The sequence below is a fragment of the Ruditapes philippinarum genome, unplaced genomic scaffold (assembly GCF_026571515.1).
Source record: "Ruditapes philippinarum isolate M1 unplaced genomic scaffold, ASM2657151v2 ctg5276_1_1_1_1, whole genome shotgun sequence".
In the NCBI taxonomy this organism is placed as follows: Eukaryota; Metazoa; Mollusca; class Bivalvia; order Venerida; family Veneridae; genus Ruditapes; species Ruditapes philippinarum.
Genome location: NW_026852354.1, coordinates 85616 through 113500, shown reverse-complemented (window position 1 = coordinate 113500; position 27885 = coordinate 85616). Strand labels below are relative to the sequence as shown.

The window sequence follows — 27885 nt, the reverse complement described above, 5'->3', positions numbered from 1 at the left end:
CCAATATTCCTTTATATGCACCATTTACATAATGTTTGCGCTATTTATTAAAGACTGAAAAATACCTTTATGTCGTGGTTAGGTTTTTTAAATTAAAGTTATTTTCGTTCGTGACATTTTTATGCAAAAAAAGACCTAAATTTGTCAGTAATATTGGTAGAAAAAATGGTGATATCTTACCTAAAAAAAAATTAAATATACATGTACTTCAGGGCTGCTTTGATTTATTCCATGTATTATTTGTAAATTTTGATAGTTTAAAAAAAAAAAAAATTCAACCTAACTCTAGGGTCGTGCAGCTTAAAGCAATACTATTTTTGGAATTTCGAGGAGAATAAAACAATACCATTTGTATCTGATCAAAATTGAAATTGAAATATTTAAAAATTTAAACAATGTGTATTTTCTTATTTCAGTATGGTTACACGTTACTCGAGGACCTTGGAATGCTGTGCCAGTGATCTTTGTGTCCCTACCCCATAGTCATAAACTCCGGTATACATGTAATGTAGCTCTGGGGAAATGTACTACGGTTGCATGATGGGAACTATGTGTGGAATGTGCCTTCTCTCTGGAAGAATCGAATATTTAAATTTTACGTGTTTTTAAATAAATGTTTTATCTTAATATGCACATTGCATAATGAACGTAATAACAGAGCGCATGTACATGCACAGTTTGGCGTCCGTTACTGAATAATTAATTCTGATTTCAGATTTTTGCAAGACAAAATTTTATTTTATATAGTAGCAATCAATATTCAATTTGTAAAATGGCTAAATCTGTCGTCTGCTTCAAACATTTTCTTTCATAATCAACATTTTAATTAAGAACCATAATATGACTTGATATATGCGGTACAACCTTTTGCAGCAGCAAAAACTCTTTGGAGGCAAAGAGTTTGGTCGTTTTCGAGAGGTGATGCTTTTTGTGAGGTTTAATCCAGTGTTTAATTTCAGTTTAGGGAAGATATAATTCTGTTTGTTGTAAGGGTTTATTGTTCTATAGAGGGTCGCTATGCATACGTTACACCACTGTGGGAAAAAAAAACTTAAAAAAAAAAAAGAGTCGAAAGACTTTTTAAGTAACGTTTTGTGAATATACATGTATAAGTATCAGGCGAAAGAGTTAGAAGCTAAGTAAATATGTCTTATTTTAATAATATTTATAAACAAAACAAAAATCACCCTGGCGTGTCCAGATTTTTCTCAAGATTACCCCGTTACTGTATTCGTCCATGTGGAAAATCAAGCGGCGGTTTGCTAAACATTTAGGGAGTCCAGTTAAATATACCGTTTGGCTAATAAAGACGTTCGTCACAGAGTTAATTGCATGCTTACATGAAATATTTTTTATCTGTAAAAAACTTTGTTAAGAAAGATAAATATTTTAGTACATTCATATCTCAAAATCAGTGTAAACATGAGTTGGGACATTCTTTTCACATATTAAATCCGCTGGTGTATACCGACATTCCGTTCATCTTTTCTGATCTGTATCGTGTTTTAGGTATCAGTATATGTATTGCATCCAGAATTGATCCTACTCACGTAAACATCAAAGATACATTTTTAGTAGTTTTGATTTCTGACATCATCGAAAAATGTAGATGTTTTCAAACACCAGTATCTGGAAATAATATCACCGGATGGTCAGGGATGGAAGAAACCAGCCATACCATATATCTATCAAGTTAATGAATTATTTATTTAAATCAACCAAGCAGTTGGAGACTGTGGTATAAAGAAAAGGGAGCGACACTGATTTTATTGTGGCCCTTTTGACAATATTTCTGTCTTTTTTCAGCTGCCACAGGAATTGCAGGAGTAATTATCTATGGAATAAATGTAAATAGGAATGATTGGGAGGTCGCATGGAGTTTGTTCTGTGTCATTGTGGGTTGCGCATGCGTGTTCATCGGGTTCCTAGTGCTGCTTATTTCAATGATATCCAAGCGTCCAGCAGGAATAACAGAGCCATATTACCCTACCACGATTTACGTTGATCCAAAGAAAAACAAACTTTACACAATAAGATTAGAGGAGGAGGACGACTGAGTTTATACTACTATGATTTGAAATGAGATATATTCCATATCAAATAAGATAATACTCAATATCAGCTTTTTAGATAGGATCTCATCTTAATGAATAATCAATTATACAAGTAGCTTACATCCTTGCAGTCATTTTTGTGCAGTTATTACAAAAGATATATTTAGAAGTCCCAGATATGGGGACAAAGTTGAATTTTAAAGATATATATTCTTCAGTAAGATTAAACAATGATGGGACCGTTCTACGGTCAGGCACTCTGACCTACGTTTGTACTTTTGTTTTTAATTTTATAAACAAAAAAACAAAACAAAGGGAGCTGGAGTGATCAAAATTCCTAAATTATAATTTCTTATGAATTAAAATCCAGACATATCATAAATATACAGTGTCTCTGCCGAATCGGTCCCAGATTCATGTTAAAATTAATGTACATGTAAATAACATATACGCTTGTTATTTTTTTCTCATAGGTGTACTTGCAAATAGATTTTATTATATGTATATATTTTCAATGATATTTTTATATGCCATTTGAACAAAAAAAGCCAATGAAAAATAAAAGAAAAAAAACAAATCTTAGTTATTTGGATATTCAGCCAAGTAGAGGGAGGTAACTGTAGCAGCTTCTGTGTTTCACTATTAGTACATTTACGAGGCCATTCATAAACCTTATTAAATTTAGCTCTACGTACACTGGAGATCGAGCATATTGCGGTTTGGTAATTCATTACTTTTTATTGTTACTAAGAAATGCACAAAGATTCGATAAATTAAAATGTCCGGAGAAAGCTAAAACAAAGGTTAGTAATCATTGATATTACTCAATATCTGTTGTACATGTATATTGGACAATCTGTTAAAATTTGAAACTCTTGTAAATATCAAGTGTATCACTTGAAATGGAAAAATCTGCAAAGGATAACAAAAGATATGAGCCGCGCCATGACAAAACCAACATAATGGGTTTGCGACCAGCATGGATCCAGACCAGCCTGCGCATCCGCGCAGTCTGATCAGGATCCATGCTGTTCGCTATCAGTTTCTCTACTTGTAAAAGGGTTGGTAAGCGAACAGCATGGATCCTGATCAGACTGCGCAGATGCGCAGGCTGGTCTGGATCCATGCTGGTCGCAAACCCATTATGTTGGTTTTGTCATGGCGCGGCTCAATTATACTAAAAATCGACTTCAAGTGCGATTCTTAGCAGGAATATAGTGAAAAGCGTTTCAACGCTTTTTTTTTTGGACCACTTTGTACAATTTTGTAAAAACGGGAGAAAGAAATGATCTGAAAATTTGCACTTAAATAAATTGGTACACAAATCTCAAAAAAAAAATTCAAGTCCAGTCATGTCATAAAACCTCAGTGAATCCCTTTAATATACAGATCTATAATTTCATTTTATGTGGAATATATTCGAGCATGGTAAATATATTCAACAGCAGCTATGTTGATGATTTATTTGAACCACACCCATCTTCAAAGGTACATGTTATTGCTGGAAAGTCATGATTTTTGTTATGAGCCAATGAACCTTTGTACATTATCAATAACATGTTTTCCGTAACAGAGTGAAAATTCATTGTAATTTACTGGTTCAATATCCAATTTCAAATCTTAAATTGTATTGCCTGAAATATTATACAATGTTTATAGCAAATAAACAATACAAACATTTACACACGGTGGCAATATATTATAAGCAGTGTATTATAGCATGGAATTTTGCTATTTTAAAACTGTAACATGGTAATATGTATAGAAGTTTCTAAAACCTTTAATAGATCTAAATATTCCAGTTTGTTGTCTGAGAAAATCACACAAAAGTATGCATTCTGCAAGTGGACTAAAAACTTTTAAAATATTTCTTATCTTTGTTTAACTTTATTATAAAATATACATACTTTTATAATATCAACAATAACAATGGAATATAATAAGTTTTATAATGCAGCATATAAACATGTACATCAAAAGGATGACTTTATACATATTTCCATCTAATTAAAAACATAGCATGCACTCATTTTCATATAAAAATATATTGCACTTTTATTTAAAATTCTAAATAGTGAAGTCTTTAAATGGCCTATACTATAAATAGAATAGACTGTGTCACGTTTCTACAGTCTGATGATCACTAAGACATTTTGGAATTGCAGAAACCAGACTATCACCATGGACATTCCATAACTTGTACTCAGATGATAGAAATTCTCGAACTGAAATTAAAGAATAAATTTTCAATGTTTACATGAATTAAATGTCTCCTATGCAGAAGGCTATGGTAATTTCTGCCTAACTAAATGTAGTTGCTATTTTTTCATGGAGAGAATAAATATTTTTCATGTAAGTCACACTGACTTACAAGTTTTATATTACTTTTCCAGCTTTTTGGAGCGAGAAAAACCTCCAAACGTTTCATTTTAGGAATAAACAGACTTCAAGCAAGATAGATTCGCAACATAAAAGAATAAAAAGTTCATGCAAATCAACAGCAGTAAAGGGCATTTTAAAATAAGTGACTCTTGAAACATCTCTTCTCCTACCAAAACTGATTCCAACTTTACATAAATTAACTGCATGTACATGTACTAATCAGAAAATTTTAAACACAGTTTGTACATTGTGAAACAGACAACAATTGAGCCAGAGACATTGTCTTCAAAACCTTAACAGTATTTATTTAACCTTTTCCCTTATATAAGCGTGTTTCGACGGCTTTTTGCCCCCCCCCCCCTTTTGAGGCCTCAAACAGTGAAAAAATGTCCTATTTAGACCCCAAACACTGTTTTTCGTTTGAGAAATGTTGTTAAAAAAAGTGACCTTTTTTTTGGCGCCGTCCCCCATCCAAATAATACATCAGGGGGTTGCCAGAAGGGGGATGTGCCCCGTTCTGTTTGGGGTGTTTGAAGGGGTTGGTAGTCACCCTCATCGCCAAGAAATTGTTGGACTTCTGAGAGGCTAAAAACGACCCCAGGTCGTTCTTAAAGTAACGTGTAACCAACGCTAAAAAGCCTTTGACTCTATCTGAAACCATTGAGAAATGCAGCACTTTAAAATCAATATGAAGGAAAAAATCAACGCAAAATAGTGATTTTTGGTAATTTTTTTATGTCCCCTCGTTGCCATGGTAACAGAAAATTTAAGACTGAGCATGTTGTTATAAAGGCAATGGTCCAGACAACATTTATGCCAAGTTTGATTAGTATTGAAGCAGTTTTCATAGTTTCATAGCAGTTTGAACTTGTAAGAGGAGGCTTTTCAGTTAAAATGGCCATTTTTCACGATATGCTCATGGGGGAAAGGGTTAAATTATGATTTTGGCAGAAAATCTTAGTACAAGGGAAGTAACTGCTTTTGAACAAACATGCCATATGGCATTATGTATGTTAATATCTGTAACTGGAGTTTTCTCCCTTCGCACTTAATGCACAACATTTTCTCATTGTATATCACTAAACACTTTTATTATAATTTTATTGTAATATAAAGCTCCATGGTATAATATTTATTAATCCCTGACTTACCACAGGTCAGCTTATATTTCATTGCTGGTGACACTTGTATAGATTTGGCATCAATAAAACAACCAGACTGTGTGAAATCTACTATCTTGAAAAATAACTGAAATACAATAAAATATAGGTTACAATAAACATGAAAAAAAATCAGTAGGTTTCATAACAAAAGTTAAAATATAAAGCAAATGAATAACCAGCTTTGCTTGTTTGTTTGGTTTCACAGCACATAAACAAAGTTCAGGACATTAATCATCTTTGCAGCATGCCTATATTATAAAATTGGGTAAGCAAATCAAAAAGAAAATCCAACGTAAGAAAAATATAATAATAATAAGTTTAAGTAAGTTTTTTGTATTACTGGGATGGCATTTTGTATGTTCTATGCAAAACTTGACAGAATGTATTCATTTATTTACTCACCGTTATCTGACTCATTCCCTAATAGGCTTACTCAGGAATTAAAAATATTTTAAGTTTTTCCAAGCTAATCCAGGGGATACAAACAAACTTCTACAGTAACAGCTTCAAAAATAAGCGTAACATGTTGACTAATCTATTGTGACCTGAGTGCGCCATGAATCTATAGTGGTAAAAGTTTGTTTGTACCAGGGTATCAGCTTGGAAAAACCCACATTTGCCGAATTCCAGTTAACATCTATTCAGGAAAACTATCCATATTTTGTCTTCTTATAGGCAATTTCTGAGGACAGTGTCTCAGACTTGATTAAATCATGTAATTTCTACACATGATATATTTAGGCCTTGAAATTTTTTTTTCTTGATATTCATAAAAGTCAGAACAGACCTGGAGGCACATTGCCAACAAACAATTTTTTTTCATTGCCTTAAATACTATAACTCAAGATTTAGCCACTTACAGTGAGGCTGAATCAATGTTAGATACATTTTCTCACACTGTTTGAGAAAAGTCTGTGAATTAAAGGTTTATTTTAGAAATGTCATGTTCATTAATATCAAAGTTTTTTTTCGTAAAATTAGAATTAAGTGAAGACAGATTTATATCATCACCATGAACACTTAAATAATATTAAAACCACAAAATTACAACCATTGAGATAAACCAATGAAATCAAAGGCTCACCTGAGCATAAGCATTTTGACCTGTACAAAACTGTTCCTCCAGGGAACCGGTATTTTTGGTCTGACTGTTTCCCAGGAATAAACTTGCAGACATGCTAATCTCCAGTTGTTTTACAGGGAACCGTTGTCCAATATTCCATACTACAATACTTTTGTCAGGTGACAAAAGCAAGGTACCATGGTTTAAAGAAGACTCTTGGATAGTTACTGCACCTCTGAAAACAACAAGGTTTTCTTCCATATAAGACAGGATTATCTACTGTTTACACTGGTGCTAGAAAAACCTGACTTACAACCCTCATGTAAGACAATCACATTTTTAAATGACATCATTCCAATAGGCCTTTATTAAATGAATTGTGTTCTTTGGATGACATTATTTTGCCATTATGAATGAAGCTGTAACTTCATGCGCTATCATAAAAAACTGCCAAATGAAAATATCAGCTTTTGTAATTTCTTTTCGGAATATCATTAAAATTTGTAATATGCAAGAAAATGGACAAACACCTGCTTTGTCACAGACAGGAATATCAAGCTCTCAGGTAATGTCTTGCAGAAACAGCCTTATTACCACTATAAACAGTTACTCTTGAGCTGTAAATTCTGGTCTGTGCTGGCAGCTGATGTAAGATCTTTATAGACTTAACTGAATACCAAGGTACATTTACAGTCAAATAATTTCACAATCTCACCAAGTGTATATATTGTGTCCCAAGTAAAATAAAACGAATCAAAACATAAAAATATCTGTGAAAACAAATTTAAGTAAATCTTTTAGAACTGCTTAAAATTGGTCAAATTTTACATAAAATTCACGAAAATATAACCTCATCAGCTTAATTCCTAAATCAAATTGACTCAGTCATTCAAAGAAACCAGCCTCTCTTATGTTACCTTTTACCAAATGGGATCTGAAGTTCACAGTATTCAAAGGAGTTCTTTATATTTTCAGACAATCTCAGATGAACTTTGATCTTTACCCTGTCTTCATCTGCCTGTATGAAGAATAAAATAATACATGACTGATACATTCTTAATAATTTAAACTACATGTCTACAAAATTTTGTCCTTATAGAAATCAATAATCTCTTCAATTATTAACCAAATGAAATTAGAGACTTTTTTAGAGTGTATTTCTTAAATATGGTATTAACACTTGACCTGCTGGAACAGAAAGTGGTGAACCTTGTTTTACAAATGTACATGTATTATATTGAAATCCCTTCATTTCCAAATGGACTGTTCCAAATTCAAATCTGGGCAAATCCATTTTACACATTCAGCAGGACCAGGTTTAAGATATACATGTATGATATTCAGGCAAGAGAACGCCAGATATATAATTGTGAAAAGGTGAAAAAAATATATAGTAAAAAGGTAAATAGAACACTTAGAACTGACACTGGTTTCATTCTTAAATTATCATAAAATGTGGCTAAAAATAGATTGACCAAATATGTAGACAACCCACTTACAAATAGGTCAAAGCTGCCAGTGATTGGTGGCTGTCTTGTAGGGTTGACTCGATAATGACATAATGTTATCATCTCTAGAGGTGGGGTAAATCTAACTCTCCTTGGTATAGCTCGGTCTTTACCTAAAATATAACATATGTAACAATACAAAAATTCAAACCAAATATATTTTGAAATCTTATTTAAAAATTTAAGCAATACATATCTTATTGTTATACTTGGCAAAACTTTGAAATACTGTAAAAATTAATACATATACATGACAGAATGGGAATAGCTATTTATCCTTAACTGTTATACTTAACAGTGAAAGTTTTTAGCCATATAGCACTGGTTAAAGTCTGAAATCATTACAATTCAGGATGTTGTCTTGCTGCAAATCCAGATTACCTAAAGGTAACATATGTAAACTGTACACATCCATGACAGGAAAAGTCCAATTTTGAATAAAACAATGTTACTGCGTGCACATCCAGTGGGCTACTTTATTTTCTAAGTACTAGTATGGTACATGTGTTATGCATACAACTTACAGTAGATCTATTTTTATAAACATTTTCAAATTAACAAATATGATTTTTATCTTCAAAAGCTACATTGTAGCCATATAGAACAGATCTTGTCTTACAAAAAGAGAATTACCCACATGAAAATCAGACAAAAAACATACAAATTTAAAATTTGGTTCTCTATCAGATATCAACTAAAGCCACCCCTCTAGGTGGGATAAGGCCATGTCATAATTATTGTGTGTGTGTATTTGAGTTTATTAAATACTCGCCACCGGTTGCCCATATTGGTGAAACCTATTACCAGAAGTCATTTTCTATTTTGGAGGATGGTGCAAGATACAGATACAGAAAGATGCCCCAATTCCAGAAGCTTCCCCTGGTTGTTTGACATGCCAAGTGTTTAAGCACTCATACACAGGACCTAGATTTAAAGTCTCATCCAAAAGACTGATTAGAAATTTTAGTTGGCCAGCCCAGGAATCGAACCCTTAATGTCAAGCTTACAAGTCTTGCCCTTTAACCGACTGGCTTTAATATACTAACCTTCTTCCAATATATAAGCATCGGCACTCTGAACACATGGATGAATAATCAGATTATTGAGTGGAGTGACCTCCCCTTCTGTTGGTTGTGATATTGTCATGGTAACGGTTGGCATGGTACCCTCTAACTCCGCCTTACATGATACAGTACCATAAACATCCCATACATCTTCTATATTGTCTCTGTCATACTGTAATATTATAGTAACATAAAATTATGATAGCAATATGCAAGTTTTTGAGAGCAGAGAATACGTCTAGTAAAATATCTAATTAAATTACTTACAGTTTTTCAAGAGTAAATTTTGATCAAGATTAGATAAATATGTTAGAAATTTTCATCAGTGCACACTTTAGAACTAGTGATAATAATGTGTAATCTTGCAGTTCCAAAGGGGAACCCAAACAAAATGACCATTTTTCTTCAAAAAAAGGTTCACAAGGGTTTCAAATGTTGAGAATGAAAAAAACAAAACAAAAACAACAACACTAGAAATATGTCCATAGGACACGGGTGCACTCACACTCCACCGATTTGTCAATCTTATGTCTCTAGGTCAAATTTTTTTTTTGGCTACATGTGCCCAAGTTGAAAACTAAAAATCTTTTATTAAGTAAAGGGCAAATACTACAAATACTGAATAAATCCACAAGAAAACCCCAAGGTGCATAAGTACACATGCTGACCAACATTCTTGTTAACTTTCAGGCCTACTACAGGTCAAATACTTTTTGAGTTACGTGCAACACAAGTTGAATATTGTAAATTTTTACTAATTCAAGGGCAATAACTAATAATAAGGGTAAAGTTATCATTCTTGTGCGCTGCACTCCTCCTAAATGAGATCTATACACCTTCGAAGTTTCAAGTTGATACTTCAAATACTTTTTGAGATATGCTCCGGACAAAAATGTCTGACGGACGGACAGACTATTTCTACATCCCCCGCCGCCTTTTGGCGGGGAATAATAACTCTAAAAATATTAAATATATCCACACATAAATACCCAGGTGCACAACTACACATGCTGATCAACATTCCTGTAAGGTTTCATGACTCTAGGTCAAATATTTTTTGAGTTACGTGTGACACAAGTTGAAAATTGCAAATTTTTGCTAAGTCAAGGGCAATTACTTTAAAAATACAAAAAAATTTCCACACAAAAAATTTTCCCAGTAAAAAAACTACACATGCTGAGAAACCCTTTCCCCCGGGAAAGGGTTTTTCTTTGCCCTCTGGGTTTAAATTTTTATTTTTTGAGCTATTTTTGCGACCCCTTTTTAAAGAGAACGGAGGGACGGAAGGGACGGACAAGGTAAATTTTAAAATCCCCCCCCCCCCCCTTTTTGGGTTGGGGCAAAAATAAAACGGGAAAAGTTTAAAAATTTTGTCTTAAAAATTTTGGTTTCTTTTCCAAGAATTCCCATTGGGGGCTAGTTTAGAATTTGGGCATTTCCCTTTTCTAGACATTTGCAGAAAACCAGGGATCCAAAGTAGAAAAAACATTGCTTTTTTTTCTTTCCATTTTTTAAAACTTTTTTTCCATTAAATTACCCCACAAAATTTCCCCAGGGGTTTAAAAAGCCCCTTATCTTGGTATTTTCCGGGTTAAAACGGGTTTTGAGTGTGGGGGTTTTCCAACATTTTTTTTTAATTTCACACAAAACAATAATACATTGTTTAGGGAAAAAAATTTCTTAAAGATATAGGAGAAGTTTAAAATTAGAGAAAAAAAAAAAATTAAAAATTAAAAATTTTGATTTTTAAAAATCCCCTGAATTTCCCCCTTTGAAAAAATTCTGTAATAGCCAAGTTAAATTTTGGTTTTTCCCCCTTGATGAAACATTGGTTTTTCCCAATGCTGGGTTTGCTAAAAAAAGAGAAATACAAAGCCCTTAGTTAAAGTTAAATACAATTTATACAATGGTGCCTACTGCATACTGAACAAAATATTTACAATTTTTTTCTTAATCTTGTTGTGATCTAAATATATATTATACAGTTCTGAATAAAAGTCTGAATTCAAACATTGTGATTGATTAAAATATCTAAAATGTTATACAATTCTGAACTCAAACATTTTAAAAAGTTTATGACAAGTTAATTTGGCATAATTTATCATTTAAGTTTCAAGGGGGTTAACTCCTCTTATTTACATTTCCTGAAACATCTTAATTCAATAATTTACATCTTCATGTATAAACAAGCAAAATTTCTTACAGTTGAACTAACATTTCTGAAATGAAATTGACTCTTTGCATCTTTGTTTTAAGTTTTCCAAGTTTAAGTCACACTGACACTCTAACAAGAGCAATCAGTGATCACATGTGTCGCCTCATGATGGCCAATTTCATGTTGGGACAAATTTTGTGACAGAGGGACAGACAGACGGACAGTGCACAACTAGACTTGGTACTGGTTTGGATAAAATTGCACCAGTAGTTTATGAGGAGTAGTCCGGACAAGCTTTTGTGTATCTGGCAACACACAGAAAAAAACACCTTTTTATCAAAGGGCCATAACTCGGCCAAAAATCATTCAACCAGAAAACCTGTGCAATATGCGCAAGGACTTGAGCTACAGATCAATCCTGTAAAGTTTCATTGAAATTGCATAAGTGGTATAAGAGAAGTAGTCCGGACAAACTTTAAAATTAAAAATTATTAAAGGGCCATTACTCTGACAACAAGAGGGCCATGATGGCCCTGAGGTCGCTCACCTGTATATAGGCCCCCCCCCCCCCCCCCCCAACGTTGCAGGGCCAATTTAACCCAAGGGCTTTTGTATGCACAAACTCGGTAGACACCCATAAGAAGATGTTTAATGCTAAACATCTAAGCTCTAGCTCATTGGGCTTTATTGAAAGAAGATTTTTTTAAAGTTTTTACTATACACATATAGTTAAAAACAAAGACACCCCTGGGACCGGGCCAGTTTTGACCCCAGGGCTTTTATTTGAACAAACTTTGTAGACACTTACTAGAAGATGTTTCATGCTTAATATCTAAATTCTAGCTATTTGGGTTTTTTTCAAAGAAGATTTTTAAGTTTTTGCTATACACATATAAAGAAAATCAATGACCCCCCGGGGCGGGGCCAATTTTGACCCCAGGTCTTTTATTTGAACAAACTTTGTAGACACACAGTAAAAGATGTTTCATGCTTAATATCTTAACTCTAGCTATTTGGGTTTTTTCAAAGAAGATTTTTTAATTTTTTACCATACACATATAAGGAAAATCAATGACCCCCGGGGCGGTGCCAATTTTGACCCAGAGCTTTTATTGGAACAAACTTGGTAGACACCTATTAGAACATGTTTGATGCTAAATATCTTAGCCATAGCTCTTTGAGTTCTTTAAAAGAAGATTTTTTAAGTTTTTAATATATGCATATAGGGAAAATCAATGATCCCCCGGGGCGGGGCCAATTTTGACCCCAGGGCTTTTATTTGAACAAACTTTGTAGACACTTATTAGAACATGTTTCATGCTAAATATCTTAGCTTTAACTCTTTTGGTTCTTTAAAAGAAGATTTTTTAAGTTTTTACTATATGCATATAGGGAAAATCAATGATCCCCCGGGGCGGGGCCAATTTTGACCCCAGGGCTTTAATTTGAACAAACTTTGTAGACACTTATTAGAACATGTTTCATGCTAAATATCTTAGCTTTAACTCTTTTGGTTCTTTAAAAAAAGATTTTTTAAGTTTTTACTATATGCATATAGGGAAAATCAATGACCCCCTGGGTGGGGCCAATTTTGACCCCAGGGCTTTTATTTGAACAAACTTGTAGACACCTATTAGAACATGTTTGATGCTCAATATCTTAGCTCATAGCTCTTTTGGTTCTTTAAAAGAAGATTTTTTAAGTTTTTACTATATGCATATAGGGAAAATCAATGACCCCCCGGGGCGGGGCCAATTTTGACCCCAGGGCTTTTATTTGAAAAAACTTGGTAGACACCTATTAGAACATGTTTGATGCTCAATATCTTAGCCATAGCTCTTTGAGTTCTTTAAAAGAAGATTTTTTAAGTTTTTACTATATGCAATTTGGGAAAATCAATGACCCCCCGGGGCGGGGCCAATTTTGACCCCAGGGCTTTTATTTTAACAAACTTGGTAGACACCCATTAGAACATGTTTCATGCTAAATATCTTAGCTTTAGCTCTTTTGGTTCTTTAAAAAGAAGATTTTTTAAGTTTTTACTATATGCATATAGGGAAAATCAATGACCCCCCCTGGGCGGGGCCAATTTTGACCCCAGGGCTTTTATTTGAACAAACTTGGTAGACACCTATTAGAACATGTTTCATGCTAAATATCTTAGCTCTAGCTCTTTGAGTTCTTTAAAAGAAGATTTTTTTAAGTTTTTACTATATGCATATAGGGAAAATCAATGACCCCCCGGGGCGGGGCCAATTTTGACCCCAGGGCTTTTATTTGAACAAACTTGGTAGACACCCATTAGAACATGTTTCATGCTAAATATCTTAGCTTTAACTCTTTTGGTTCTTTAAAAAAAGATTTTTTAAGTTTTTACTATATGCATATAGGGAAAATCAATGACCCCCCCCTGGGACTGGGCCAATTTTGACCCCAGGGCTTTTATTTGAACAAACTTGGTAGACACCAATTAGAACATGTTTGATGCTAAATATCTTAGCCATAGCTCTTTGAGTTCTTTAAAAGAAGATTTTTTAAGTTTTTACTATAATGCATATAGGGATAATCAATGACCCCCCCGGGGCGGGGCCAATTTTGACCCCAGGGCTTTTATTTGAACAAACTTGGTAGACACTCATTAGAACATGTTTCATGCTAATATCTTAGCTCTAGCTCTTTTGGGTTCTTTAAAAGAAGATTTTTTAAGTTTTTACTATATGCATATAGGGAAAATCAATGACCCCCCGGGGCGGGGCCAATTTTGACCCCAGGGCTTTTATTTGAACAAACTTGGTAGACACTCACTAGAAGATGTTTCATGCCAAATATCTAAGCTCTAGCTCTTATGGTTTTTTAAAAGAAGATATTTAAAGTTTTTTCTTTCGGTTGCCATGGCAACCAGAGTTCTGCATGGAATTAAATTCTTTGAACAATTTTTAAAGGTCACCACCAAAGGAACATTCCTGTGGAGTTTGGATGAAATTGGCTTAGTGGTTTATGAGGAGATGTCATTTAAAGTAAAAGTTTACGGACGGACGCCGGACGAAAAGCGATCACAAAAGCTCACCCTGTCACTTTGTGACAGGTGAACTAAAAATCATTGAACCGGAAAATGCTGACAATATGCACAACTAGACTTGGTATTGATCATTCCTTTAAAGTTTGGATGAAATTGCACCAGTAGTTTATGAGGAGTAGTCCGGACAAGTTTTGTGACGGACGGACTGGCAGACGGACGGACAGACAGACGACGGAGAAGTGATCCCTATATGTCGTCACTACTCCGTAGAGGCGACACAAAAATCATTTGGACACTTTCCAGCATTACTGGTGGAGGGAGACCTAAAGTACACCCCCCCCCCCCCCATAGCACCCACCTAATATCAGACTATATAGAAGACAATCATGCTTTTAAATATACATCAGTTCCTTTAAGTATAAGTGGAAACAAAGATTTGTTAATCGACCAATTCTTTTACAAAAGTGATGTAATCATAAATGTATATAAATTAACCTACATGTTAACAAGAGGGCCATGAAGGCCCTGAGGTCGCTCACCTGTATATAGCCCCCACCCCCCCACACACACCCATAAGAAGATGTTTCATGCTAAACATCTAAGCTCTAGCTCATTGGGCTTTTTAAAAGAAGATTTTTTTAAGTTTTTACTATACACATAGAGTTAAAAACAATGACACCCCTGGGGCCGGGCCAGTTTTGACCCCAGGGCTTTTATTTGAACAAACTTTGTAGACACTTACTAGAAGATGTTTCATGCTTAATATCTAAACTCTAGCTATTTGGGTTTTTTCAAAGAAGATTTTAAGTTTTTGCTATACACATAAAAGTAAAATCAATGACCCCCGGGGCGGGGCCAATTTTGACCCCAGGGCTTTTATTTGAACAAACTTGGTAGACACTATTAGAGCATGTTTGATGCTATATCTCTAGCTATTTGAGTTCTTTAAAAGAAGATTTTTTAAGTTTTTACTATATGCATATAGGGAAAATCAATGACCCCCGGGGCGGGGCCAATTTTGACCCCAGGGCTTTTATTTGCACAAACTTGGTAGACACCCATAAGAAGATGTTTCATGCTAAACATCTAAGCTCTAGCTCATTGGGCTTTTTAAAAGAAGATTTTTTTAAAGTTTTTACTATACACATATAGTTAAAAACAATGACACCCCTGGGGCGAGTTTTGACCCCAGGGCTTTTATTTGAACAAACTTTGTAGACACTTACTAGAAGATGTTTCATGCTTAATATCTAAACTCCAGCTATTTGGGTTTTTTCAAAGAAGATTTTAAGTTTTTTCTATACACATATAAGGAAAATCAATGACCCCCGGGGCGGGGCCAATTTTGACCCCAGGTCTTTTATTTGAACAAACTTTGTAGACACTCACTAGAAGATGTTTCATGCTAAATATCTAAACACTAGCTATTTGGGTTTATTCATAGAAGATTTTTTAAGTTTTTGCTATACACATATAAGGAAAATCAATGACCCCCGGGGCGGGGCCAATTTTGACCCCAGGGCTTTTATTTGAACAAACTTGGTAGACGCCCATTACAACATGTTTCATGCTAAATATCTTAGCTCTAGCTCTTTGAGTTCTTTAAAAGAAGATTTTTTTAGGTTTTTATTATATGCATATAGGGAAAATCAATGACCCCCGGGGCGGGGCCAATTTTGACCCCAGGGCTTTAATTTAAACAAACTTGGTAGACACTCATTAGAACATGTTTCATGCTACATATCTTAGCTCTAGCTCTTTGGGTTCTTTAAAAGAAGATTTTTTAAGTTTTTACTATATGCATATAGGGAAAATCAATGACCCCCTGGGGCGGGGCCAATTTTGACCCAGGGCTTTTATTTGAACAAACTTGGTAGACACTCACTAGAAGATGTTTCATGCCAAATATCTAAGCTCTAGCTCTTTTGGTTCTTTAAAAGAAGATTTTTTAAGTTTTTACTATATGCATATAGGGAAAATCAATGACCCCCTGGGGTGGGGCCAATTTTGATCCCAGGGCTTTTATTTGAACAAATTTGGTAGACACCCATAAGAAGATGTTTCATGCTAAACATCTAAGCTCTAGCTCATTGGGCTTTTTAAAAGAAGTTTTTTTAAAGTTTTTACTATACACATATAGTTAAAAACAATGACACCCCTGGGGTCGGCCCAGTTTTGACCCCAGGGCTTTTATTTGAACAAACTTTGTAGACACTTACTAGAAGATGTTTCATGCTTAATATCTAAACTCCAGCTATTTGGGTTTTTTCAAAGAAGATTTTAAGTTTTTGCTATACACATGACCCCCGGGGCGGGGCCAATTTTGACCCCAGGTCTTTTATTTGAACAAACTTTGTAGACACTCACTAGAAGATGTTTCATGCTTAATATCTAAACTCTAGCTATTTGGGTTTTTTCAAAGAAGATTTTAAGTTTTTGCTATACACATATAAGGAAAATCAATGACCCCCGGGGCGGGGCCAATTTTGACCCCAGGTCTTTTATTTGAACAAACTTTGTAGACACTCACTAGAAGATGTTTCATGCTTAATATCTAAACACTAGCTATTTGGGTTTTTTCATAGAAGATTTTTTAAGTTTTTGCTATACACATATAAGGAAAATCAATGACCCCCGGGGCGGGGCCAATTTTGACCCCAGGGCTTTTATTTGAACAAACTTGGTAGACGCCCATTACAACATGTTTCATGCTAAATATCTTAGCTCTAGCTCTTTGAGTTCTTTAAAAGAAGATTTTTTTAGGTTTTTATTATATGCATATAGGGAAAATCAATGACCCCCTGGGGCGGGGCCAATTTTGACCCCAGGGCTTTTATTTGAACAAACTTGGTAGACACTCATTAGAACATGTTTCATGCTACATATCTTAGCTCTAGCTCTTTGGGTTCTTTAAAAGAAGATTTTTTAAGTTTTTACTATATGCATATAGGGAAAATCAATGACCCCCTGGGGCGGGGCCAATTTTGACCCCAGGGCTTTTATTTGAACAAACTTGGTAGACACCTATTAGAACATGTTTCATGCTAAAAATCTTAGCTCTAGCTCTTAGGGTTTTTTAAAAGAAGATATTTAAAGTTTTTTCTTTCGGTTGCCATGGCAACCAGAGTTCTGCATGGAATTAAATTCTTTGAACAATTTTTAAAGGTGACCACCAAAGGAACATTCCTGTGAAGTTTGGATGAAATTGGCCTAGTGGTTTATGAGGAGATGTCATTTAAAGTAAAAGTTTACGGACGACGGACGGACGACGGACGGACGACGGACGCCGGACGAAAAGCGATCACAAAAGCTCACCCTGTCACTTTGTGACAGGTGAGCTAAAAATTACACAGTAATAATAAATACCTTCTGAGTTTTAGGTGTTGCGCTTATTTTATTTGTCATCTTGGCGAGGACAGAGTCGACAGTGGTGTCAAGTACAGTACCAAATGGTGCAGCTTGTGTCAGGAATGCATATATATCACTGATCTTTTGATCAAACTGAAAAATAAATAATCAACTAGCATGGATAATGATGTAGATATTTTATTACTTTTAATGTAATCCTTTAAGACAAAAAATTTAATATTTTAAGTTAAAAAGGAGACTTATTTCCCAAATGATAATGCTCAGAGAGGAAATATCTTTGGTAAAATCCAGAGTAATAAAAATACTAAATTTAACATTAAATTTTCAGTTCAAAAGGGGCATTACTTTCAAAATAGACAGAGTTCTAGACCTTGTAGTAAACTGTGTGAGAGATGATATTTAACAACTGCTTCGGAGTTAAAAATTCTTATTTGATTGAAAAAAAGATGAGAGTAAAAAATTTAATGTGAAATGAGGTTTTAAATGAAATGAGATAAGAAGCAACTATTTGAAGTAAATCTGTTAAGCAATTAAAAAAAATAACAATAGGGTCATGATGGTCCTAGAGTCCTCACCTTAGATCTGTAAAAAGGTGTCCCCTGGGCAGAGGCCAATTTTGATCCAATGGATAAGATTTATAACACTTTGTTAGAAGAACAAAAGGTGATGTTACATGCTAAATATTTAGGACCAACAAAGGCATGTTTTCTATACATGTCTGTGTAAAGTAAGAGAGGGTGCCATTTTGACCCCAGAAGACTAAATTTTTGTAGAGATTCACTAGGAAATACTATATGTCAAATATCAATGCTCTGGACTTTCACAAAAGAAGACATAACATTCCCTACATATGTCTTTAGAAACAGAGTGATAAATGGGCATGCCAATATAGCCTCGGGTGCCCTTATTCCGTGGGAGTCCTGGTTCCGGTGATTTTTGTTTACTTCCTGTCTCGCGCGAAATCGATGACGTCATACGTCAAGTGCTCGATAAAATTTTGTGTATTGCAGAACGCAAACAGCAAACAGAAAATCAGCTCAAAATGCGAACAAAGCAGGTAAAGAAGGGTCATAACATTTCATCTTCATGTAAATTTGTATTTTTTACTATTTCCAATTCATTGCTTTCAAAAACTGCCTATTTTTGCTTCAAAAACATCATTTGAAAATTTGACAGCTGATTTATGTTTGTAAACAAACCTCTATTGACATTTTCCCATCGTGCAATTTTCGGTAAGTTAGGGCTAAGCACATTTTTCATGAGTGGTTTTCAGACCTATTTCTTATGTGATTTTTTATCATTTGTTTTATCTCAAAATTGCTTTTCAGCAAAATCCAAAGAAAATTCGCCGTAAAAACAGGCTTTACTCCCCTACAGCATTGACAAATGCCTATATGCATATAAAGGAGAATGGCACATCAGTTAGAAAAGCCTCAAAACTCTATGGTGTCCCAGAGAGTACCCTTAGGGACAGAACTTTAGGGTTAGTTCATATTGATACTCTGTCTGCTGGTGGACAACCCTTGTTTGACGAGTATGAAGAGGCTAATCTTGTCAGCCATTTCAAAACTATGGCAGGATATGGCCATGGGTACACAAGACAAGAGTGTGTTGACATTGCCACTGATTATGCTGTCCAATTAGGTCGACGAACTCAGGATAGACCACTCACGATGAAATGGATGAGAGGGTTTTTAAAGAGGTGGCCAGAGTTAAAGGTTGTTAAACCAAAAGTAGGTATTTTTTTGTTTTATATTGAAATAATTCACATCTAATAATTAAATATATTCAAGTACAGTAGACCTATATCATAATATGCTTTTTAATGTATTATTTCATAACTTGTATTCAATCAATTGATATTCTTAATCATATTATTATTCTCCATTATAGGGTCTAGAACACGCCCGAGCAAAAATGGCATCACGAGATACAGTGATGAAATACTTCATCAACTTAAAAGAAACAATTGAAAACCACAACATTGAACCCCATTTGATTTTCAACATTGATGAAAAGGCAGTCAAAGTTGAGCATAAGCCTCCTCATGTAGTGTCAAGTTCTAGTTACATCCCCTCTGCTGTTACCTCTGGCAAGGGACAGATTGTAACTTTGATTGGTGCTGGAAGTGCAGCTGGACAAGCTATCCCCCCTTATCTTGTTTTTCCCGGACAGCGCATGAGGTCTGAGCTTATGATTGGAGCATCGCCAGGTTAATTATTTAATTAAAAAAAGTTACTTATTTAACAAATATCTAAATACTGATATTTTTTTTGCATATTTGGTAGATTTTTTTCACAGTAAAAATATTATATTGGCATAGCTAAATCAAACTATTTTTACATTTCAGGTGCTGATGGAACAGTTAGTGAAACCGGCTGGTCTAATGGCAGCATTTTTAGATATTATTTAGAACATCACTTTCTTAAATTTGTTCCTGGACGCAATGATAAGAAAATCCTTGTGATCCTAGATGGGCATAAGTCTCATGTGTCTGTAGGTCTCTCTGAATGGGCACATAAATTAGGAATTGTTATCTTCATATTGCCACCCCATTGTAGCCACATTCTTCAGCCCATGGATGTAGGATGTTTTGGCCCCTTTCAGAAAATATATGATATAAAATGTCACAAGCTGATTAGGGAAGTTTCATCAGTAATTACCAGATACAATATTTGCCAAGTATCTTGTTCATCCTATCTAGCTGCCCTTACCCCAAATAATGTCCAGGCTGCATTCCGCCGTGCAGGCATTTACCCATTTGATCCCTTGGCCATCGCACAGGAGAAACTTCTACCTGCAGAGGTGTTCAGATCATGTTCTTCTGACACTGATGTCAGTGATGATAGCCAGGCAACAGTGATAGGTGGGGTCCAGTCAGAATTAAATGAAATGCCTCGGGACATTGTAAATTTCTTGCACCAGAAAGAGGCTAGTCTTAAAAGGGTAAAAAATGAAAACAAAACAAAACCAAGAAATACCATGAGTAAAATTGTTGCAGGTAAGGAAATCAATGAGTCTGTACTGAAACAAATGACTGAGCATGTTCAAAAACAAGGAAAATCTAACCAGTCAAAATCTAAGGTTAAGCAGAGTAAACAGCAAAAGAAGACCCCACCATCACCACAACCTGGGCCATCATGTATAAATCTTGTTGAAAATGTGTCAGATACTGACAGTGAAATTGAAATTGATGAGTCTGAACTTTGTTGTAAATGCAAAAAATTTACCCCAGTTGAACTGTTGAACCGCAATTTTGTAAAGTTTACAACATGGGGGCAGTGTGAGTCTTGTGGCCACTGGGTGCATTTGATTTATTGTACTTCTGAAAGAGTCTTAAGGCGTGGAGATCACTTTGTTTGCCCATGTTGCAAGGAGGAAGAGTGAATCTGCATCCTTGCATATTTGTGACTTGATATAACAAGATGTAAATAAACTAAATTGGAAATTTACTTCCTTGAGAATATGTGCAATGATAACTGATTAAAACTGTGAAAAATTTATGTTTTGAATTAAAATTACTATGTATAAAACATATGTACCTGTAGAACCCAACATAAAAATGTAAGTGGCCTAATTGTTGTTTTATTCGGAGTTACCCCCCTTGATTAGCATGTGTATGACGTCACCGGAATCAGGGCACCATGTTTTTACAGAAGAATTTTTTGGAGGTGGTTAAACTTTTGAAAAAAAAATCATGAACTACTTATGCTATTTTAATAAAAACAAAGGCATTTTGAAGGTAAGTTATTTGTTTTTATTTGGCAAATGTTACAACTGTTTTTTTCATTCTTAAAGTTGGTTTTATTCTCAATTCTGTCCTTATATCACCGGAACATGGGCACTCGAGGCTATATGCCAGGGGCACGTTTATATAAGTTTTGAAGAGGACTACTAAATGTTACCACATTTACATTGTCTTTTATGTGTCCATTTCAAATGGAATTTCTTATATTATTGAACTAGCAGAAACACAAAATTTTACAGAAAAAGTCTTACATCAGAAATTGGTGTGTTTCTCAAAAAATCTCCCAGTGCACACAGCAAGGTAAAACCAAGAGTTACGCCAGGTCTGAAAAAATGAGAGGTGCAATGAAGTAAGGGAAACTTTTCTACAAACATGTACATTGTATATTTGAAACAAATTTTCAATTTCCACATTGTACCGCATGTAAATGATGTTCAGCAAAGCTCTGGCGTATAATTAACATAAAGGAGCAAACCCTCTACAGCTATGTATTTAAATTCTTTTTTTCATATAAAGACATCTTAAATTACTTTTTTAACCTGTTTATTGTAATCAACACTGTAACAATTTAAACTCATTACTGATTTAATTTATTATAGCAATATTCAGGAAACTGTATAGATATACATGTACAATGTACTTACATATCTATTAGAGGTGGTCTAGTTTTTGTTCCCTGTTTTACAAATGGTAAGCAGCATAAGACTAAACCAGACTGAAATAAGTTAAAATATTATTCTATATTTAACTTAAACAATCACTTCTTCTGTGATACATGACTTGGAGTTTGTCTCACAGTTTGCTAAACATTGTGACTGCAAAACATATCTTCCACTATTTTAACATTGGAAAGACTAAATACAGCTGTATATCATTTTCAAGTAAATCAAGTTAAGTGTCAACCTAGATTAACATAACAGGAATATTATATATAAGGTTTAACAAAGGCATTAAGAATATTATACTTTTAAAAGAATGTAATGCACAAGGGTTACCATGGTAAAATTTAAAATATATGCAGTATGATCTTATCAAAACTCAAAACTACATAAAATTCAAAGTAAAGTTCAGACCAGAGAGATTATCAGTACATTAAATTATTATTTGTATGCCAGACTAAAAATATAAATCTCACCTGTTCTACAACAACCATTGGCCAAAGTTTCCCATCTTTTGTACTGATCTCATACACAGGTTTCTGTTCAATCCTCTCACAGCTGTCACGAGTCTGTACAAACTTGAAAAAAAATAAAAATAAAAAAAACCATATAGTTGAGTGTGTCACTAGTTCACGTACAGCCATGCAAGTCTGTAAAAATGTCTAAAGAGATGTGGCAAGACCTTCATCCTGGCAAGATGGTTTGCTGCTCTGTTTTTCTATTTCAAGATAAAGCTATTGAAATCCCTTTAAATGCAAAACAAGGCTATTATAATTTATTATATATACAAAATGTAGTCATATATTATATGTTAACACGTTCAAAACAAAGAACTATTAAAACTTGTGATATGGAATTTTTACTTGTATAGCACATGTAACAAGCATTTGATAGTATTGCGGGCAATACAGTAGTCCCCTACCGGTCCCTCAAAAAGTTCTTTAATTGTCATACACTCCTGTGTATTGCCATTTATAATGAATTTGAGGATGAAGTCTGTATTTGAAAATATCAACCACAAAACATAATAAAATAAGTTTGTCTATATCACAGTAATGTGTTAAGTTTCCATGCTTAGTAAGGAAATTATGTTTATACAACCTTGTCATATTATTACGATGTGGGATTTTAAAGTAAATCCTATAAGGAATGAAGAAGTTGGAGTGAAAATACCAGTTTCTCGAAAAAAATCTAAGTTAAAGGGGACATAATTCTGGAAATAGTCTTGCTAGAGTATTTAACCTTCTCAAAAATGTCGAGTGATAATAAGAAACATATATATGAAGTTTGAAGTAGATACATTAGGAAATAAAGAAGTTATTTAAAAAAGACAACATTTTTTCCCCTAAAAAATCTAAGTTCAAGGGAGGTAATACTGATATTTTTTGTGCTAGAGTTATAAACCTTGTCACATATGATGTGGTTGATGACCAGAAACTTATATTTAAAGTTTGAAGTAAACACCTTAAGAAATAAAGAACATATAGTGAAAAAGCTGAAAAATTTAAATCAGAAATCTTGAAATTCAGGCTATTTGTTGCCATAGCAACCAGAATTTTCAACATAGGAAGAAAAGAAAAAGATGTGCATAATCTCCAGACTGCCATCTACCCATATTTCAAGTTTCATAAAAATATTTTCAGTACTTTTTGAGTTATCACTGGATCCAGTTTATGTGTTAAATTTGCCATATTTTCAGACTATTTGTTAATATTTAAAAAAAATCTAAGTTAAAGGGGGACATAATTCTGGAAATAGTCTTGCTAGAGTATTTAACCTTCTCAAAAATGTCGAGTGATAATAAGAAACATATATATGAAGTTTGAAGTAGATACATTAGGAAATAAAGAAGTTATTTAAAAAAGACAACATTTTTTCCCCTAAAAAATCTAAGTTCAAGGGAGGTAATACTGATATTTTTTGTGCTAGAGTTATAAACCTTGTCACATATGATGTGGTTGATGACCAGAAACTTATATTTAAAGTTTGAAGTAAACACCTTAAGAAATAAAGAACATATAGTGAAAAAGCTGAAAAATTTAAATCAGAAATCTTGAAATTCAGGCTATTTGTTGCCATAGCAACCAGAATTTTCAACATAGGAAGAAAAGAAAAAGATGTGCATAATCTCCAGACTGCCATCTACCAATATTTCAAGTTTCATAAAAATATTTTCAGTACTTTTTGAGTTATCACTGGATCCAGTTTATGTGCTAAATTTGCCATATTTTCAGACTATTTGTTGCCATAGCAACCAGAATTTTCAACATAGGAAGAAAAAAAAAAGACGTGCATAATCTCCATACTGCCATCTATCCATATATCAAGTTTCATAAAAATATTTTCAGTACTTTTTGCGTTATCGCGGGATCCAGTTTTGTGGACGGACGGACTGACGGACTGACAGACAGACAGACGGACAGACAGACGGACAGACAGACAGACGGACAGACGGACGGAGGGTAAACCTAAAGTCCCCTCCGGTTAAACCGGTAGGGGACTAACAATCATGTAATCCATGTACTAGTATTTTCAAGTGTGAAAGCTATTGATATTGCCTAGCTACATGAGTCAGTTATTCTACTCGAGTGCGTGCTTGCTTATGCCTTTAAGTATGCACAGCTAGAGAAGCAACTGAGATATAGAGAATACATAGTTGATGTCGGGATGGAGAAGGTTTATCCGGTGAGCGAGAAAGTGTATCTTGGCGAGCTTTAGCGAGCCAAGATTCACTTTCGCAGCGAACCGGATAAACCTTCACCATCCCGACATCAACCATGTATTTAATTTATCCTGCTTTTAATCATGTTTTTAGATAAATTAAATGGTTTAATTCTTACTTTTCCCCGGTAAAATAGCATCTTTATGTAATTTTGTTTTGCTGCTAACCATGTGACGTCATCATATGACGTAATGACTGGAGATAGATAAGTTTATCCGGCAGGGCTTTATCCAGCTGATGAAAAAGACAGTAGCAGGATAAATCTCTTTATAAGAATATGACATTTATTTTCACTGGATTTTATGTCACAGTACTTACACCAACACTATTAAGTTTATATGGCGCCTTTCCAGCTTTATTGGTGGAGGAAGACCTAAGATGTCCAATTGTGCATTATTTAAGGCATAAGCTTGCATCTGTGCAGAACCAATGACCTTACTTTAAACATATTTTATTTCAAACATTTTCACACAAACATATATTACATACAAACATTAGTTACATAATATACAATGCTGAAAAAAGGATTAGATCCGAAAGCATACAATGCTTATAGAGGTGTTTTCCTAAGAACCAATGACCTTGAGTAAGCTACATGGACAGCTTCTCATATTCAAGTAAAAAAATCCATGGTGGGATCTGAACCCTCAGCATGAGGGGTGAGTGGTTCAAAGTTTTATGGCCATAACAAATTTTTCGTGCCTCAAAACTAAAGTAAACAAGCAACTGAAATATAGACATGTGAGTTTTCTTACTTTTGAGAATTCATCTGCTGTGTGGCCCAGCTCAAACATGACAGATTTAGCTAGTTCTGGGTTGCTTGGAATTTTAACATATTGGTCACCATCCAATTCCTTTGACTTTCTGATATATGTTTGATATAACCTGGAAATAAATAAGTAACAAAGTTAAAGTCCTATCTTAATTGCAACACCAATTGAGCTGCCACTGTACTATTTATCAAAAGTTTATTCATAATTGAGCCGTGTCATGACAAAACCAACATAGTGCATTTGCGACCAGCATGGATCCAGACCAGCCTACGCATCCGCGTAGTCTGATTAGGATCCATGCTATTCGCTATCAGTTTTTCTACTTGTAATTTGGTTGGTAAGCGAACAGCATGGATCAGACTGCGCGGATGCGCAGGCTGGTCTGGAAATATGGTACTCATATGCAGATAATTATTAATTAAAGTGTAGTTTTCCCAATAATAAATGCAGCATATGCTCGTTCATATGGCGGCAAGGGTAAATAAACACAGCCCAACACACAAGTTAATACCTTTACATGTAGGATGCTTTGTTCAGTGTTGTTTGTCAGTTTATTGTTTCAGAAGTAACTTTTAGAATGATTACTTAGGACAATAGTCACTTACAGACTCACTTTACAACTTATTATGATTGATACAGTGTTGATGAAATTTAGAATTGCAATAAAAGGTATAACCAGGATAAATAAGTCTAACGGGGCCGGGTGACTAAAAGGGCGAGTTTATTGAAGGCCGAGTCAACCTGTTTCAATTAACTGAAAATATATAACACATGCTCCCCTGCTCTGTTACCTAGAGAATAAAACAACATCTTCTTCGTTTGTTTTGCTTACTGGACGATTTCTTACAATCCAAAGAGCTTGTATACTCATAGTGAAGTAAATAACAATTTAACTTTAAACAAATGAAGAGTACTCTACATTTGTAAGGTTTACTGCCCTTAGCTGCTAACGCAGAGTAGGCTACTCACTAAATCAAACATATTTTATTCGTACTTAAAACTTTAGGTCCATTACGTCCATCTTAAAATTTAAGCATGTATAGTGTAATTTACCATTTTTTTTACAGACCGTATAATGTTTTTAATACGACAAATATTTTTTTTCTTTACATTATGTGAATAATGTATTGAATCAGGATCAATTTTTAATTGAATATGCTTGGTAGCAATCAATTTGATAATTATGTGATTGTTAAAATGTTATTTATCACACCTTTAAGTTAATTATGCCTATTAAGTTATTAACCACTTTGATTAAAAAACATGCGGGGAAATACTTGATGATCAAAAAGACCTTAACAATTGATAACAATTCTCATTACAATACGTTAATTACACGGACTTTAATTGTCAATTAAAGTCCATGGCTAATTAGGAAAATTAATTGAACACCAAAGTTTGTTTGTCGGGTTAACAACAGTTTGAAAATAAGGTGATGAAATTTATATGTATAAATATAAGAAAAAATTCATCTTTGATCATTTGTAATCATGGCTACCAAACATTACTGTGTCCGATGCTCCAAAATTGTATCATCACGTATGCATGCTGTCGCTTGTGACATTTGTGAACGCTGGCAACACCGGAAATGTGAAACAGGTAAGATTTCTATGCATCATTTTCAAATATCAGGTTCTATTAATTGTTACTAGAATTTTAAACTCACATAAAGCATTGTTTCAATCAAAGCAGAACAGTTATATTTAAAGGGACTCCACTGATGTTGACTTGATGGGACTGATTTTTTTCTTCTAGATAAATGTACCATTTGATGTAGGTGTAGACCACGAATCTTTGTGCAAACTTTCAGATCATTCGCGCACATTTTCATAATAATTATTCAAATTGTAAAAAAAATGACCCAAAATGAAAAGCGTTTAAACGCTTTTCACTCAAATTAGGCTAAGAAAAGCATAAAACTACGATTTTTGATTTATTATAAAGTATATTTCTTAACTATCTTTGCATAAATTTCTGTTTAAAGCGCCCCAGTTCATTTATGTAAGAATTTCTCAAGTTATGTTTTTAGGCATTTAAACCTCAGTGGAGTCCCTTTAAGATAGATGGAATAAATAAATATGATATGACAGAACTATTTTTATAAACATTTTCTAATTTACAAATATGGTCTTCAGATTTTATAGACCCTGTATTTGAAGTATGTGCTTCTTACTTTTTCTTAGTGTGTTAAAGAATAAATAATGCT

The 27885-nt window shown here is 34.1% G+C and overlaps 3 protein-coding genes across 3 annotated transcripts; 1 reads left to right on the top strand and 2 right to left on the bottom strand.

Moving 5' to 3' along the window:
• Positions 1–3906: 3906 nt before the first annotated feature.
• Positions 3907–9410, bottom strand: LOC132757968 (AP-5 complex subunit mu-1-like). The gene is made up of 6 exons (XM_060749470.1): positions 9217–9410; positions 8162–8283; positions 7580–7680; positions 6684–6897; positions 5588–5684; positions 3907–4279 (listed from the first exon to the last, which is right to left on the bottom strand). Exons 1-6 carry the CDS (start codon positions 9329–9331, stop codon positions 4173–4175), a joined length of 756 nt encoding a protein of 251 aa, XP_060605453.1. The 5' UTR covers positions 9332–9410; the 3' UTR covers positions 3907–4172.
• Positions 9411–17753: 8343 nt separating this feature from the next.
• LOC132757957 (AP-5 complex subunit mu-1-like) lies at positions 17754–26619 on the bottom strand. The gene is made up of 6 exons (XM_060749458.1): positions 26471–26619; positions 25662–25791; positions 22661–22762; positions 22170–22240; positions 21777–21849; positions 17754–17909 (listed from the first exon to the last, which is right to left on the bottom strand). Exons 1-6 carry the CDS (start codon positions 26548–26550, stop codon positions 17754–17756), a joined length of 612 nt encoding a protein of 203 aa, XP_060605441.1. The 5' UTR covers positions 26551–26619.
• Positions 18997–21625, top strand: LOC132757935 (uncharacterized). The gene is made up of 3 exons (XM_060749440.1): positions 18997–19510; positions 19671–19989; positions 20128–21625. The coding sequence occupies exons 1-3, from the start codon at positions 19172–19174 to the stop codon at positions 21162–21164; spliced, it is 1695 nt and encodes a 564-aa protein (XP_060605423.1). The 5' UTR covers positions 18997–19171; the 3' UTR covers positions 21165–21625.
• Positions 26620–27885: the final 1266 nt, after the last annotated feature.

Bases quoted from the DNA above. Each gene is read 5' to 3' on its own strand.
- LOC132757968 (XM_060749470.1), bottom strand. From the start codon at position 9,331: ATGCCAACCGTTACCATGACAATATCACAACCAACAGAAGGGGAGGTC. The intron at 7,681-8,161 runs GTAAGTGGGTTG...TTCTTCATACAG, and splicing joins CTGGCAGCTTTGACCTATTT to GCAGATGAAGACAGGGTAAA. The intron at 4,280-5,587 runs GTAAGTCAGGGA...CTTTAATTTCAG, and splicing joins GAAATATAAGCTGACCTGTG to TTCGAGAATTTCTATCATCT.
- LOC132757935 (XM_060749440.1), top strand. From the start codon at position 19,172: ATGCATATAAAGGAGAATGGCACATCAGTTAGAAAAGCCTCAAAACTC. The intron at 19,511-19,670 runs GTAGGTATTTTT...TCTCCATTATAG, and splicing joins TAAAGGTTGTTAAACCAAAA to GGTCTAGAACACGCCCGAGC. The intron at 19,990-20,127 runs GTTAATTATTTA...TTTACATTTCAG, and splicing joins TATGATTGGAGCATCGCCAG to GTGCTGATGGAACAGTTAGT.
- LOC132757957 (XM_060749458.1), bottom strand. From the start codon at position 26,550: ATGAGTATACAAGCTCTTTGGATTGTAAGAAATCGTCCAGTAAGCAAA. The intron at 22,763-25,661 runs GTAAGAAAACTC...TTTTTTTTCAAG, and splicing joins CAGCAGATGAATTCTCAAAA to TTTGTACAGACTCGTGACAG. The intron at 17,910-21,776 runs GTAAGACTTTTT...TTTATTTTTCAG, and splicing joins GAAACACACCAATTTCTGAT to TTTGATCAAAAGATCAGTGA.